This window comes from Pipra filicauda, unplaced genomic scaffold (assembly GCF_003945595.2).
Source record: "Pipra filicauda isolate LSUMZ 115617 unplaced genomic scaffold, ASM394559v2 scaffold211_size2331000_pilon, whole genome shotgun sequence".
Classification (NCBI taxonomy): Eukaryota; Metazoa; Chordata; class Aves; order Passeriformes; family Pipridae; genus Pipra; species Pipra filicauda.
Genome location: NW_024104323.1, coordinates 1,675,433 through 1,692,595, shown reverse-complemented (window position 1 = coordinate 1,692,595; position 17,163 = coordinate 1,675,433). Strand labels below are relative to the sequence as shown.

Genomic DNA, 17,163 nt, shown 5'->3' with positions numbered 1-17,163 from the left:
AATTTTAATTTAATGTGCAGTTGTTTAAACCACACTGAGTTTCTGTGTCTCCCTTGCTTTAAGTGACCGAAACAGGTTGTGACAAATACAGGGGCAATTATTCTCTCTCTGTTTGGTTACAGCTAAGACCATTAGCAAAACCTTCTCTTTAGTGTTTTATTTTACTGCTGTTCTGCTGAAATCACCCATTTAAAAAGGAGCAGCAGCCCCACCACACACCCAGAGGGAGTTGGCTGCTCCATCCCTGCCCGATCTATAAACAGGAGGGGAACCAACATACTTGAAAACCTCAGACAGTTTCCTCAGGCTCGGGAATCGTGACTTGTTCTACCAGATCAAATTTCACCAAATCCATGAGTGTCTCGCTTTGCTCAGAGCTGGTTTTAGACTGGGGAGCAGCAGGGGAGGCAGAGGGAGGGAGGGAGGGAAGAGCAGGTCACGGTTGTTCCCTCGCAGCCGCGTCAACACGTGACGGCGCAAGGCAAACAGCTGAGGGCTTCCTGCTCCCCCAGCAGCAGTTTTGAGAGATATTAAACTGACCTCATGTTATTTAATAAGTTTATTTGTTCTAGAAGTCACATCATTAGGCAGCAAACACTTAAAAGTAATTCTTACTTCCCTGGTCATCCATTCGCGCGCCACAGCGGCATCAGATTAAGAACATTAGGGGTCTTGTGAAAATTAAGATGTCTGATGAAATGGACTTTTTTTTTTTAATATGACCTGATACAAGGAGAGAAAAAACAGAGCAACAGCCAGGAAGGCAGAGGTGCTGGAGGATCTGTTATCACAGGCAAACACCTCTCAGGAATCCCAGCCCCACGGCTGCTGTGCCCCCACACACACGGACAGCGCAGCACGATGGGCTGCTATTGTTGGGAGAGCAGGGAACAGAAAACCTCCCGTTCTGGAAACACATGCTTTCAAACAGAACTAGGAAAAATCCAGATGGGATCAGCTTCAAATGAAAGAAACAGCTCTATTTGCACATCCTTCAGAGAGACAGGCAGGGACAGAGCGGGGCTGAGGTCCCACAGCCCCGGGAAGTCACCTCCACCACCGAGAGCTCCGAGCGCTCCCTTGGCACTCCAAGTCTTTGAGACTGAAGATTTCCAGCAAGAACAACCAACCTGACTGAAATCTGGAGCTGTAAAACACAGGGAACAAGTCTCTCCAGTGGCTGGCCAAGCCCCAAAGTGCAAGGTTGGATAAACTCAGATCCAAAGCACGTTGGTAGCAAACTTCACATCCCCAGGACACTGAAGGCCTTCAAATTACACAGGCACGGGAATCCCTTCACAGGGTTTCTGAATGTTAATGCAAAGAACAGCCCCAAAGACAGCAAAGCATAGAATATGGGATCAAAGAGAACTAGAGCTTCAAAACTGATATGTGCATCCCCACTCCTGCACACAGGAGTGGCTTTGGGGAGGGGCTGCTGGGGTTTAGTTTGGTTTTTAATGAAGTCAGCCACATCTACAAAAAAAAAAAAAAGATACATTTCCTATAGGTCTGGCTGATTAAATGGATCCTAAGGAATGAAAACTATGTAAAAGTTGTATTCAGGTTCAGTTTTTGTTAGTCCTAGACCAGCTGGCTGGTAAGGAACACCCCAGGTGCAACAGTCAGAGCATTTTCCAGGCCGGCTCAAGTCCCTTCATGTGGAGTTTGCTGCAGTGTCACCGTTGACTTTTGATAAGAGAGAAATGTTCCTTTGGACTAGAACAGTGTTCCAATTTATACAAGAAACCAAAATCCACTCCAACCATCCCTCTTGACATTTCCTCCTCCCTCAGGGAGTGCCAGACTTTGCAGCTACAGAGGTGGCACCACAAAGCACCTACTGTAAGATTTGGGTTTCTCCCCCAGGAGACACCTCTGAAGAGCCCAACTTTGCAGCTTATCCAAATTCCAGATATTCCTAGAAGGGATAAGCCAAATATGCCACAAGTGTTCCCATCTGTTAACCATTCCCCTCACCTCATTTCCTAAGGCCAGTGCTCAGAACATCACGTGGCCTGGAGCTACCTGGTAGGAAATACTGAAATTTCCCCCCAATAAAATCTCTTACACAGTCCTGTCCAATCTTTTTATGTTTTTCCAGTAGTTCTGGGCTACACATGATGAAGGTGTGTGGGTAGGCAAACAATTCCTTATTTTCATCAATGACCTTCTGACCTTCTTTTAAAAAGAATCAGTCTCCAAATTAAACAAATGCTGCTATTTTATTTTTAAAAGCTTTCAGCAGCTTTTGCAGCTTTATAGAGTTACTGTAAGAGATGCCACAACATAACTAATGCTAGTTTCAAATGGCAGTTTGGTAAGCCAGCTCCTCAAAGGAGGAAAGCCCAGACTGTGCCAAGACAGTACTGGCTGAAATAGTTAAAAGTAAACTGTTTAGTATTGATTTATAGCAACAACACAGAGAAAAAATGGATGGACAAGGACACCCCAGAGAGGAAACATTTGCCCTGACCAGGGTGGAGAAAGAGATGCTCAGAACTAGAGGACCAGTTTATACATAAATTAAAAGCAGCAGTTCACAACTACTAATAGAAACGCACACAAACATGTGCTTCTGCTTCTTTTGCTCCAAAGCAGCTCCTAAATTTCTTTCAAGTTTAAATTTATTGCAGAAGATGCCAACAATGGCCAACTCCACACCCAAACAGCAAAGCCACTGATCTCCAAATTTCCTGCATGCAAGATTTAACACATACACACACACACACACAAAAGCCACACAAAAAACCCCATCATCTAAGCTTTAAATTACTTTGGATTTTAAAAGCTGATTTGGGAACAGCGATTAAACTTGTTCCAGCTAACCTAGTTTTTATTCATTTCATTATTTATTGCTAGGCAACATAGACCGTGTCAAACCACGTTAGAGCCAGGAGGAGAAGTCCTTCCAGTTTAGATCAGGAATTCTCTCCTTGCCCTGCTCCCCTCAGTGTGGAGGCCACATGGATCCTTTTAACACCAGTGCTCCCAGACACCACCTTCCTTCTGACCAGGAGCTGACGTTCCAAACTCTCCCCTCAACATCTCCCATAAGATGTAGATTATCCAGAGCTCATGTGGAACCTGTAAAGAGCTCTCTACCACGAGTTTAGTGTTTACAAGCAGAATTAGTCCCAGATACTGGTAAGAATCTCTTCATAGAGGTATCTTTTTCTTCCTTTCTAGAAGGCTCTACCTTCTTTTCCAACTTATCCAATCTACCTTCTTTTCCAATCTTATCCATGGTCTGTACATGAACACCAGTACAGAAGAGATTGCCTACTACCCTCAGCAATACTTCCTTTGTCATAAGAAAGCCCTGGAGAACTCCAAAAAGGCAGAAAAAATGAGGAAGGGCAGAGATCCAGGCTCACAAACAAATCATACAATTCTCTTGATTAAACCTTTCTTCCAGCACGAAGCTCGAGCCACCCCTAACAAAGCAAAACAAAACATCCTGATAAAAGCAAAATAAAGCCAATAAAACCCTCATAAAGCAAAATAAGCCATCCTACCTCTTGTTTATGGGTTTCTCATCCTTCTCATAAGGCTTCACGAACCACTTGCCGATGCGCACGAAGTTCCTGTTCATCAGACACCTCTCCAGCAGGTTGTGAACGGCCTTGAACAGCAGAGTGCGGCACTCGTAGGACAGCCCATTCTCCCAAACACCATCTTCCTCTTCTGCCAGGCCAAGAAAAAACAGAAGTTAGCATTAAATTCCACCTTATTACTTCATCCAGGTATCACAATATCCTTCCAGGGCGTTCGCGGCGTAACACGCGACCAAAAAACACCTGTAAATGTTCAGATAATTCTGTTTACTTTATAAGACTAAAAGCCACCAGTTATAAAAATATCTTGTCCCCCACAAGAAAAAAAACAGTCAAGAGTTATTTGTACACAAAAGGAAACAACCTGCACCTTACACATTTCAGCCTCTAAGAAGCCTGTGCTGCTCTGGCTGCAAGGTGGCTCGGTCTGGGGAGTTTGGGTTACTTATCCTGCACAGTTACTTGATAATTATGCTTCAAAATGAATATCCCAAAGCCAAACTTTTAATATTATGCAGGTGTCTTTGAGTAGCATTGACTGAGGAAAGCCAGGCACGAGTGTCCTTGATAACTGACCCTCAACACTCAGCTTGCTGGAAATAATGAAAAAGAAACACTCAGATTCAGAAAACTGGTAAGAGCAACCTGATTCTCCTCAGAAGACTCAAAATTGCAATTTTCCTTCTTAATTTAACCTAAAAAATGAAGATATTTAAGCAGGTGAGTTCTGCTTTGTGATGTACACATAGAAGAGAAGATAAAAACCAGTGAGCAGCAGGACAAAGCCCAGCTCCTCCTGATGGGATTCTGGAGTGAAACACTGACATCTTGTGTGTCCCACAAATCAACCACAGTCATGGAATCCAACCTACACAAGCCAAGTCCATTTGCCAGATTGAAAAGCAAGATTCATTACAAGGAACTGCAACCTCTTCCTCCCCTCTGGCTCCTCAGCAGGGTTTGAGGGCCCTCAAAGCACATGCACAGCCCAGAGAGCTGCCCTGGCACCACAATTCCATCCCCCAGGTAAAATGAGGAGCATCTGGAAGTTCCTGTGGTGTCTCCCCACGTACATGTGACACCATTCATTCCCAGCAACTCTAACAAGGAGGATAACATAATAAAACTTGAGATTCTGCCCTTAAATCAGGGCAATCAGGTCTTATCTTTATGGCCACAGCTCCTCGTGTCTCGTGTTTTACACCTATCCCTCAGGATCTGCTACTGCTCTCCTTGGAGTGGCTCTTCCAATGCCATTCCAAAGCTTTTACACCCCAGGTAGCAGCAGAGACAAAGGAGTTTGTCTGACAGAGATAAGATGTATTTGTACTTCAGTCTCTGGATGGTTATGGAATAACTGAGGTTCAAGGGGACCTGTGGAGGTCACTGCTCCAACCTCCTGGCAGAGCTCAACGTGAGACCAGCTCATCCTCACATTCCCTGTCCCTCTTGCCTTCCCTGCCACCTCCAGGGACTTGAGTTCACCTTTGCTTCAGCACAACAAGGATTTGGATTCCAACAGCTTTCCACTGGTTTGCCCCGTGGTCAGAAAACCTCAGCAACACACAGCCAAGCCCTTGCATCTTAAATCCCCCTTGGAAATAAGCCCCTTCACCTTTCTCTGGAAGCCACTTACAAGCTTAAAAGGTTGCAATATTATTAACTAAAGTCTCAATATCCCTAAATTAGAGAGCATCTAGAAAACCAGACACCTAAGAGTTTTATTTAGGAAATAACCTTACATGTTAGTACAATAAACAATATTTATGACAGGGATGAGAGAGAAGGGAATTTCAAGATACTTTTGGCCATGTTTGTGTATTCCTGATTCCACACAAGTCCATTCCCACTCAAGACCAGTATTGTGAGTAAAAGAAAATTACCCCAAGTAGCCTTTTCTGAGGGACAGAAAAAGAGTAAACAGACCTGCCCCATCATTTATAAAAGAGGAGCTGTGCATCATTACAGATGAATCACTACATGAAATGATTTTCTGGTAAAGACAAGGAAAAACAAGGAAGAGCATTTCCCACAGCCCCACCACTCCCTTCCAGGCCAGAGCTCAGCAAAAACTTGGGTTTAAGAACTGTAAAGCTCCAAGATAATCCAGTAAGTCAGTAAAGAAACACAGTAGGAGACACTTGTACCAAAGAGCAACAGCAGCCCAAAGTCCAAGGGTATAAAGTGCCCGTGCCAAGCACAGAGGTTGTGCCCCAGCTGTGGCAGATGCCCGGGCACAGCCCTGTCCCGTGGGCAGCACTGCTGGGCCAGCCTGGTGCCAAACAAGGAGCAAACATTAACTACAGAGCTCAGGGATATTGGACTTTACCTGCACAATCAACCCCAGGCCATTTCAAAGGTTAAATGCTCAGTTTGGAAAGGGCTCCTGTGCTTTAAAAGACTCATTCGAAGCACATCCATGACCCACTGGAAGAGGGAGTGGGAAGAGCTGGTTCCAGCTCTCTGCCTGATTTTGGTTTGGCACAACAGGGTATCAATGAGAGGGGAGGTGCTGAAAGCACAGAGATACTGAAGAAGTCCAAACCTTGCATTGTGGTGTCACAGCGCTCCCGTTTGCTGAGGCCACCACAAAGTGCCAGGTGTTCATGGACCACCCAACACGGACAACCTTCCACGCAAGAACTTCCCACAGGATGCAACCCTTCCAAGCTCTCCCACCTGTCTGAGTTTATTGCCAGAGCAGAGCTCCCAGATGAGAGAATATTGTGTGGGGAAAGTGGAAGGCTCAGATGGAAAGGACAGTTAAACCCAGGATTTCCAAAGCCTGCTCGGGGGGAACGGCTGGTCCCCAAAACCACGAGCCCTGACTGAAGTGCACCCTGGCACAGAAAGGGAAGGTGAAATCAGCTGCCAGTTAAAGATCCCATCATTCAGAACATTATTCAAATTCATGCAGAAAAAGAGCAGTAAGTGTTCTCTGTCTTTTTGAAGCCTATTTAGTCATTCCCCCTCCCCCATTTTTACAGTGGTGGATGGAAGGAGAGGAACATGACATCTGCTCACACCTGCCAACTATTTTTCTTCTGAATTCAAATTCTTGTTTTTTCAACATGAGAAAACCCCTCCCACCATCAACCACTCGTTAAAGGAGGGGAAGAGGCACCGTTGTCTTCCCATCTTTCTTAAACAATACATTGTTCAATCTGACAGTGATAACAAACCAAAATAAGCTGCTGACTCATTTTCAGAAGGTGTCAAGCCACAATTTCACTTTGGACAAGTGTTATCCACAGAAGAGCTCTGGCAACCTGGAGGTTATGAGTATTTTATTTTTGGTTAGTTCTCTTGGCTGTCCAAACCATTCAACTCCTCTGCAACGTGTCAATCCATCAAACAATTTGTACCATATCCCACCAGAACGATTCTCACTCCCTCTCTCTTTACACCAAGTATTAGGCAGGGAGTTTTCCTTAAATGAAGCTAAAAAATTATCAGGAACTGAAGAATTAATGGAAACAGTGGCCAGGAAAAAGCAATTTTTATACTACACATAAATAAACTTTCTCAGTCAACACCTCCTTGATATCACCACCACCCAATTTTATTGAGGGAGTTGGAGGCCACTTGCCTTCAGTATTTTTATGTTCTACTTTATATTCTTCCTCGAGTTCACCTGAAGCAGTAAAGCTCATTTTTCCTGATTATGCCCTTCTGTCTGTGTGGTGCTCTTGGAGAATATAAAACCCTTGCAATTTTTAGTGAATTCTGAAAAAGCAGTACCTTTAAACCCAGTAATTTAATTCAAGGGAGATTTTTTTAAACCCTATTTGTTACTCACAGCTCTTCAGTCAAATATATTAATTCAAGGATTTCTGAGAAACAGTATATAATGACAAATCTATACTGCAATGGATAAATATATAGACTTGAAAATGTAATTTTTAAGAAGACATTTGAGAATGGATTTTCCCCCTTCTTCCTTTCTGCCATCATATGACACTGTGCCACTTATAGAAACACACTGATATAAACCTGATTTATACAATCAAACTTCCTTTATGAGCTTCAGGTTACAAGGGAAGTAAATAAGCCAAGTGGTGTGAAATTGCTGCTCTGTACAACATTGTAATAACAGGAGAGAAACACTTGGAGTAAAAGTTTCCTATTTTTAAAAAAAATTTATATTTAAATTCTCAGATACTTTAAATTAAATTCTCAAAGCAAGAGTTGCCCAGTTAAGCTACTGAAATATTACTTGGAGGGCCTCATGAAACGAGTGAGAAGCGTCAGGGAAAAAGGAAATCAATACAATTTACAAATACCAATTTGAGAATCTTAGCAAGACAACTTAAGTTTGTTCCTGGCAGAGTTGTGTCTGTTGTCCACAGTCACTGAAAAGTCTGGATACAGGACTCTGGATATCCAAACTGGTGGGAAAATTTCATCACCTGAGAAGGAATCACTGCCCAAACTGCCAGAGTGAAAATATCCAGCACCAGCCCAGGTTACTTTTTGTGGTGCTCCCCCTTCACCTGCATCACACACAGAGGTTTTCCAGCAGAATGTTTAAATACTGAAAATTTCAATGTCTGACCTTTCTGTGAGTGTGTAGCTGGGCACACACATAAGGATAAGATGATAACAAGGAATTGTTACAACAACATTTTATAAGGATAACAAGGTAACTGCTCTCCCTCACTCTCTGTGGTAAGTCTGGCTGGGCTGCATGGCCAGAAAAGCTCCCTAAATAAATGATCCAGTGTCCTCCCCACTGCCTGAGTAATTCCACAGGCAAGGATATCTATGTTGTTAAATTTTCATTATTATTTCTACAGGCATGGTATGTGACATTGCACACACAACCAACATGACACGATGCCAAATCCTCATTTCCTGGCACAAAGTATTTTTCACCTTTCTCCACAGGGATTTCACAGGCACGTTGGTCAGGAAAAATGGGAAAAAAACTTCCTTATCTGTCATCTTTGAGCTGGTGCTCACCCCAAGGCCCAGAAGTTTGCTAAAGCTGCTCAGCAATTTTTGCATAATGCTTCTCAGCACTTTTCCTGAAGTGGCTCCATCTCTAACATGGAGGACTGAGGAAATGCTGAAGCATCAATGCACCAGCAGCAGGAACACTGGGAATGCCTCTCCTGACAGCCACAGGACACACAGATCCTTCCCACAGAGCTCTCTGTGCTCACCTCAGGTGCAGGATGGTTTGAAAAGCATCCTCTTTTGTCTTTTTTTTTTTTTTTTAGGAGTTAAAGGGTCTCAAGGAGCAATTGTTATTTTAAAAGAGCACCACTGGCTGAACTGTTTTCCAAATCCCCTTTGCCAACTGCTTGGACCTGGCAGGGTTTGTGCAGCCCCTGGGAATGATAACTGGCTCAGCCCCTGGTTCCATTGTACTGAAGGAAGGAGACAGTGCTGACATCAGCACAGTCCAACCACTCACAGATTTTTGGAGACAGGATTTGATTTATAATGCACATGTATCAAGAACTACACAACACATTGGTCTCTGCTGCCATTTCTGCTGCTGTTGGTACCACAGGATCCACAGACAAGCACCAGGATTCCCCCAAGCTCTCCTACAACCAGCATTATTTGTACACATTCACCCCCCACACAAACGGGAGGAAGAGAGTTCAGCAAACAAAAACTGATTATCTCGAGGTATGACAGGCACAAAGAAAAACTCTTTAATTTTTAAAGTAAATTAACCAAATTTAATAGACACCAGACTGCAAAAGATGCATCTTGCAGCTCCCCATTTAACAGATGCAACGTGAAGGTCAAAGCCACAGAGCAGCATTCCCCTATCCAAGCATTAATCAGATTGTAACCATTTCCTTGGGACCGTGTCTTGTACATAATTCATACCCAACTGTTCTCAGGTTTGAAATCATCCACTGCCAATTTAAAAAATAAAACTCCAAGTGTGTAGGTAGCCACCTGAAAACAAGGAGGAAGCTCTCTGATAAAATAACTGCTGATCAGAGCAGCCAGAGCCCGTTGCCTTCGGAAATTGGAAGAGATGTCCGACTTCAAGGTTTGAGTTGCAAGAATTACTGTAATCAAGCCTCACTGTCACAACAAAAAATGTAACCTTTGAGGTTGTTAGAGGATAAAATAACATTTCACTAACTTCTGCCTGCCTCTAGCTATGCTGGGGTAGAAAGAGGCTTCTGGTTTTTTGGTGTTATGTACAGTAAGTGGGTTCCTAGGGAAGGAAAAGAGAAATAAATGATGGAGTGAAGTCAATATTCCTGATCAATCAGCAGCTCTGAACAAGTCTCCTTTTGACATGCCCCCAGGCCCCAGCAATCCCTGACCATCAACAAGACACTTATCCAGGGCCTGGTAGAACTCTGAGAGAGCCAGTAGCTGCATTCAAAGGTGTCTCCAGGGCAAGGAATGAACTTCTGGAATGTACAGCTGAGGAGAGGGTGATCATTTATTTTTTTAATCTGATGTGCATAGGTGTACATCCACACAACTGTACATTCCCTTCTGAAGTGATCTTGGGGAGGGGACAAAAGGATTACTGAGCATATTTAAACCCCTCAGGGCTGATAACCAAGATGTGTCACTGAGCAGCCACTGTTCACCCAAACTACAAATCACCAAAAAAGCCAGAAACTCTCACAATACCAACCTCTCCAGGCAGAGTTTTGTACCACAAGAAGCCAGAATGAAGAGTTATGAACAGCTCTGGCAGATTTCTAACCAGTGCTCTCTCAAGGGCCACTTCCCCAGGAGCAGTCTGTGCATAGGCACTAAGGGACAGGCTGCTCCCAGCCCCCTCTTCCTTCAGGACAATCCTTCACCCGTCCAGCAGAGAAGTTCTGAGCGAGGCAGCACCTCAACCTTCAGCAGCAAACAATTTCCAATCAATTTTGCAGGTAACAAGCCTCTGCTAAGAAGCCATTTATCATTCCCGTGGAAAATGTTACAAGCAATCACCGGGAGAACAAGGCAGTGTGAATTACCAGGAGGAATTGTCCACCAAGGAAAAAAATCCATTAGGCTGCGACAAAGGTCAGATAACATTGTTTGGGCCCAGCCATAATTCTCTCTTATACCAGATTCACATTAAGATTTTGTGTAACAGGAAAGAGAAAAAGTGCAGGTGTGGGCAGCCCTCAGCCTCCTCCCCTGCAGTCCAGCTGTGGAGCATCTGCATCAACTTCTGGTCAGAAGAGCCAAGCAAACTAGCAGATTAGAATGTCTCTTTTTATTTAAAAGAAGACAAAAACACGCCTGAAAAACCCGAGGTATCAGACCCAGACTTAGGTAACAGTCCCAGGAGTGATGAGCATTATGGAGAAGACATGTGGAATGGCTCTGGGGAAGCACAGACATCCACAGGTGATCTGAACAAAGAAAATACCCAAAGACGTGGCTGGGAGAGTCTAATCCTCTCCTATCTCTCCCTTCTGCCCTCAGAGAGGTTAAGAGTTGGTAAATCCCTGGGATGATACCTGCTTATCTACCTGTGCACAAGGGTGACTCTGTGTGAGCACAAACACACGCTCACTGAACACTCCACTGCTGTTTTCAGGAGGTCCCTCTGTGCTAAATCACCAGCCAGATCCAAGAGAACGCACAGAAAGTTGCTCAAACAAATAATTTTAGTTATTCAGCTTAGGTAGTGCAGAAGTGCATTTTCCAAATGGCTTGAATTTCCCTGGATCTCCCACTCCAAACACGCCGTAACGCGCTGGCCTCAATTTAATCCCGCAAAATTCACACAGACACTTTCACACCAGTGTTGGTCTTGGCTCAGGGCAGGCCCAGGCTAAAACCAGCATTCAGCCTAAGTCACATCTCAGTCACACAAAGGATGTTCCCCGCAGGTCAAAACTGAGGTTATTTATAGGGCAAAATAAGGAAGCCTTAAAAGCACTAAAATACCAAGCAAAACACAGTGTGAGTGCCATTTAAAATGCAAAGTTTGTAGTTCCAGGACAGACGGGAATAAGAGCAACATCCCAACCTTTTGAAGTCAATTACTCAAAGAAATAAACATCAATTGTTTTTTCACATCACCTTATTTTTGTATGAAAATTCCACACGTTATTAAATTGTTTCAAGTCAACTTCCTCAGTGGCACTTTAAACTCCTGTTTGTTCTCCAGCTTATCCACACACAACAGGCAGCACCAACAACTTCTGGTTACCAGGTCACCAAACCTTGGGCTCGTTTTACACTTCAGTAATCTGAATACTGTACATTATTTGAAAGGAAATTGGAGGGATGTGTTCAGTTTCTTTTTTCCCCTGGGATTAGTTGAGCCTCACCTTTAGACTCCCACAATTTAAATATCAACTTCGTCACCTTGCTGATAAAGCAGCTGGGAACCGTCTACGTTGGGGAATTGAGCTCAACAAGCAAACATTTCCAAAACAAGGTGCCAAATTTGAAGTACAACGTTATTGAGAAATACAAATATTGTCAGGCTTTCAGGAGGCTGGGTTGGAAAAGCAGGTTCAGAGCACTGGGAAAGGGGCAGAGAGAAATCATTAAAACATGAGGTTTAGAGATTTTTTTTTTGCACCAAAGCAGCTGGTGAGTTCCAGGTGCCTCCTTCTGAGGGCTTCCCACCCGTGGTTTGACTTCCAACCAAAGCAACTCCAAACAGCTCAAGAGTTGCCCGGATCTCTACAATTCTTATTGTATAACAAAAAAAAAAGGGGCTTTACTATTTGAATTTGAAAAGTCTAATTGCTCAACAAAAGGGATCTTATCAAAACATGTTTAAGACATCACTTGTGAATCAGAGGCACAGCTTTCAGCACAGCTTTCTCAGGAAGAAGCTGCCAAAATCCATAGGCTTGTGGTTTGTTTGTGTTTTTTTTTTTCAAGGAAACAAGTGGGGAGCAAAAACTTGTTTCTTGAGAATCCAGCAATCCACTGCTGGAATAATTTGGGTAGTAGAAAATCCTAAACCTAAACCCACAGGAGGCGTTTGGGCACTGCTGGAATAATCTGGGGAAGGGTTTTTTGAAAATCAGCAGTGAGCTAAATGCACAGGAGGTGTTTGGTAACTGCTGGAATAATTTGGGGAAGGTTTCTGGAAGATCCAGGAGTCCAAGGCCACCTAAACCCACAGCAGGTGGAATAATTTGGTGAGGTTTTCTTAAGAATCCAGCAATGACCAAACACCTCCTGTGGGTTTAGGTCACTGCTGGAATCATTTGGGAAGCGTTTCTTGAAATTCCAGCAGTCCAAGGCCACCTAAACCCACAGGAGGTGTTTGGGCACTGCTGGAATAATCTGGGGAGGGTTTCTGGAAAATCCAGGAGTTCAAGGCCACCTAAACCCACAGGAGGTGGAATAACTTGGTGAGGGTTTCTTGAGAATCCAGCAGTGCCCTAAACCCACAGGAGGTGGAATAATTTGGTGAGGGTTTCTTGAGAATCCAGCAGTGCCCTAAACCCACAGGAGGTGTTTGGGCACTGCTGGAATCATTTGGGGAGGGCTGCAGCAGTAAATCTATCTCCATAGACAACACTTCTCTGGTAGAGATGTTCTCAGGGCCTGCAGCCCTGAGCACCACGATCCTTTCAGTGACCCAAGGACTGACCAGAAGGTCCTTTTGCCGCCCAAATGAACGTCCTCCTACCTGAGAGGTCATGATGGATCAGGTCAGCGAAGTTGGGGTCGTCTCCCCACCAGAAGATCCAGAGCTCCCTGCGCCCCGGCCGCTGGTCCCGGCGCCACACGCTGAGCACGTCGGCCTTGAGGCAGCGGCTGAAGCTGCTCAGGATGGGATCCTCTTCCGTGACCGGGAAGAGAATCGGGGCAGACGTTGGGCCCTGCCACACGTAGCGCTTCCATTTAATCCCAGTGAGATCAGCCTGAGGGAAGGGAAGGAAAACAACATCACGCATGGAGGCAGGTACCCCCCCCCCAAACAGCCAGGTGAAGGGAGAAAGGAAGGATTGGTGGCACAACATTTAACGGAAACCGCGGTGGTGAGTTTTGTGAAGGGGAAATAAGCAGGAATCCTGGTCTAAAATCTCTTTGAATAACTGCAGTAAAGCAAGAGCTGCTCGTTTTCACCACACAGAGAAAAGGCAGATTTGATTTAAAGTCAGTGAGGGAAAGACGAGTGAATAATGTGAATTATTCACAGACTGCAACTGCCCAAGCTCCCACACACTTGCCTTAGCAAAGGACATCTTTCTTTCCACTTGCTTATGCACACACTACCTTTTCACTCCAAGATTACCCCGTGGAAATAGGTAATACAGTAAATCTAACCCAAGCACACATTCTTCCAGCCGTCTACTCCTTTGGAAAATTTCACAAGTTTCTCCATTGTAAAACATTCTCTGCATCTCCCCCAGGAAGCCTCTCGAGTTCCCTGATTTCACCAGGAGCTATCATACTTCTCATTCCTCACACCACATCCCGAGAACTTCGATCCCAATTTTATCATTAAATTACACGTTAGACCTGAGTCCACATCGATTTTGAGCCACTGGACCCCCTTCTAGGCAAAAATTAAATTTGCTTTAAATAGGGAAAGAGGCCCTACTCTGTCTAGCGGGAAACACAATTCCCGGATTATCTACAGGGCAGCCCCAAGTTTTAGTGCTAAGTTTTTTCACCCAGTCACCTTAGGGCAGGTAGGGGAGGCACTGCCCCGGGTTCTCCTCCAGGAGGGACAACAAGGCAGGCTGGCATTTGCTAAGAAGTTACTATTTTTTGCCTCCCCGGCATGACAACACACAAAAGATTACTGCAACATTTAAATGTAACATGGCAGCCTCCCCACCTTCAGCAGGAGAGCAATTTGGATGAAAGGTTACCTGCAACAGTTGATACTTTAGAAACACTTACAGATTTAAAAATACATTGTTAATATGGGGCTGCGGGCCTGGTGCAGGCTGCAGGCACGTTCAGATCCCCCTCCATCCGAAAATATTAGTGCCACAGCTCGGCACAGGATTGTTGTAACAATCTCTGGAATCATAAATATCAGGCAGTCAGCTAAGATCAGCTCATTTGCATTAAAAAGCTGATGAAACAGCTCAGCACAGCCACCAAAAATTGCATCACAGGCCAGTTATATCGAATTCACTTTGGGAGCCACCAAAATTCAACAATGTGAGCGACTTGATACTTGGGTTAAAAAGGGCTACAAAATGGTGCACATCAAAACACAGAGACAGCACCGATCCCAGGGAGGGCATCACCAAAACCAGCCCTCCAGGATAAAAACAAGCAGCGAAAGGGATCCGTCTAAAAGCGAGGAAGAAGGGAGGTTTCGGCTCGGCTTTTGGGATGTCACGAGCGGGGAGAGGAAAGAGAAAGTTCCCCGAGATGTGGGGCTGGAAGGAGCAGGGGCAGGAGATGGGAAGGCAGGGGATCAGAGGCGGGCAACGGGGAGAAAGGAGGAAAAGTTGGGAGGCACGGAAAGGGAAGGAAAAGGCGAGTTGCAGGGAGGATACTATCCAGGAAGAAAGCGGAGGGAGGGGCGAGGCGAGACAGACAGCGATGGAGGGGGAACCAGAGGGGCATGGGAGAGTTGGCTGCTCCAGGCAGGGCCTACTCCGAGGGCTCATCCAACAGAAGCTCTGCTAAAAATGGCTGCTTTGCTTCCACTGCCCCTTCCCCCTCCCCCAGAGCTCGGCTCCCTTCCCTCCGTGTCCCCGGGCGGCTGCGAGCCCGGGGCCGCCACTCACCAGGCAGAAGAGGTTGGAATGGCAATCCTCCAGGCTGGCCCCGTTCGGCACGAAGCAGGAACTCATCCTCACAGCCACAACCCACACGCCATTATCCCACAGCCTCCGACAAGAAAGAAAGAGACAGCCAGGGAGAGAGAGAGAGAGAGAGAGGGAGAGAGGGAGAGACAGACAGCGAGAGGGAAAGGGGGAGGGGGGCTCCGCACACGCACAAATAATAATACAATTAAATAAGGGATTTACACGCGCGCGCACGCGAAATAGTGGCAGGGGGAATAGGACGAGAGGGGGGTAAAAAAAAATATATTAAAAAAAATTATTAAAAAAAAAATTTTTTTTTTTTTTTAAAGGAAGTCAGAACGTTTTCTCGTCTTCTGGAGCTCCACCGGGGGGGTAAAGCCACGGTGGAAGGGGAGAACAGAAAGAGGGAGGTGGTAAGTAATCCAACGACGGGAGATTAAGATCAAAATCCTCCCCGTTCCTCTTGTCTTCTCGTTCGCATAAGGAGGGGAGGGAGAGGAGGTGAGGTGAAGGGGTAATTGATCCAACAAGAGAATAAAAATGGGGTAATTAATCCGGGGGGGCTAGGGCTAAAAATCAGTTGACATCCCTCCTTCCTCTCTTCTCAGATGCCAAGCAAGAGAAGTAGGAAAACATAAATAATCCAGCGGGGGCAATCAATCCAGAACCCCCCCTTCTCTTCCTCCTGTTCCTTTAGTCATCAGATGAGAAAGGGGCAAATTGTGGAATGACTGGGAAGGATTGGCCGTGGGAGAGAGAAAAATCCAGGCTCGTCTCTTCGGAGTCCGAGGGCAACAGGGTGTGGGGGGGTCAGATTCTTCTCCCCTGCTCCAAAAATATTCCAAATAAATTAAAATTTAAAAGCATAAAAACAAACTTCAGGGGCCAGAAGCAAGGCCAGTCTGAAGAATTCGTAAAGGCAGAGAGAGAAAAATTTCCTGGGGTGTACCCCAAAAAAACATCTGCGGGGGCAGGGGAGGGGGGAAGGTATTCCTTGAGAGAGAAAGGCCGCAAAAGTCTCCTCAGCAGCCCAGCGGGGGATTAAATTCCCGTGTGGAAAACACCCCCCCTCCCCAAAGCGAAATAGTCTTCGCAGCGAGGGCGAAACCAAAATACCCTCCGTCGGGTTAAAAAAAAAAAAAAAAAACCCTTCCGTGGGGAAAGGAGGGAGGGGGAGAGGGGTGGAAGGAGGAAATTGCGGGTGACCCTCGAAGTCTCTCCGGGGAAGGATGGAGGAGTCTCCGGGAGGCCGATCCCCGTCGGGGGAGGAGGACGGGGCGAATCGCAGAGTGTCTTCGGGGGGGCTGGTCCCCCCCAGCTGTCCGCGGGGGCCGGGGGACCCCCAAAAGTCTCTGGAGGGAGCGCGGACCCCGCCGAGTCACCGCGGGCAGCGGGGAGGCGACCCCCGCAAGAGCCCGGGGGGCGGCGGGGCGGGGAGGGACCAGCCCCGCGGCGAGGCCGGTCCTTTAAAAAATAACGAGGAAAAAAAAAAAAAAAAAAAAAAAAAAAAAAGAGAGGGAGGAGAAAAAAAAAAAAAAAAAGGAAAAAAAGGGAGGAGGGGGGAGAAGAGGAGGAGAAAAATATGAAGCGATGGTCTTGGTCCGGCGAGGCGCGTCCCGCGGGGGGCAGCCCGACACCCCCCGCTCTCCTCAGGTGCGGGTCCCGCGGGGGCGGCGGGCGGAGGGGCCCCCTCTCCGGGGCTCCCGGGCAGGGCGGGGAGGCGGCGGCCGAGCTCCGGGCTCTGCTCAGCCCCGAGGGGGTCGGAGCCCGCAATTCCCGGCGCCGCCGACACACACAGGGACGCGGCGGCCGCCGCTGCTGCTGCCGCTGCTGCTGCCGCTGGCGGAGTCGCTGCCCGCGAAGCCCCCGCCGGCGCGTCGCCCTCCCCTCAGCGGTGCCTCTGTCGGCGGCTGCCCGGCCGCGGC

General features: G+C 46.4%; 1 protein-coding gene across 1 annotated transcript in view; it reads right to left on the bottom strand.

Annotated features, from left to right (window-relative positions):
* Positions 1-16,394, bottom strand: part of MED13 (mediator complex subunit 13) — a 51,205-nt gene extending 34,811 nt beyond the window's left edge. Inside the window, exons 1-3 of the mRNA XM_027743173.2 lie at positions 15,218-16,394; positions 13,150-13,384; positions 3,519-3,687 (exon numbers count right to left, since the gene is read on the bottom strand). Coding sequence (XP_027598974.2) covers positions 3,519-3,687; positions 13,150-13,384; positions 15,218-15,283 — 470 coding nt within the window. The 5' untranslated portion in view covers positions 15,284-16,394. The remainder of the gene's footprint in view (positions 1-3,518; positions 3,688-13,149; positions 13,385-15,217) is intronic.
* Between the last annotated feature and the right edge of the window lie 769 nt (positions 16,395-17,163).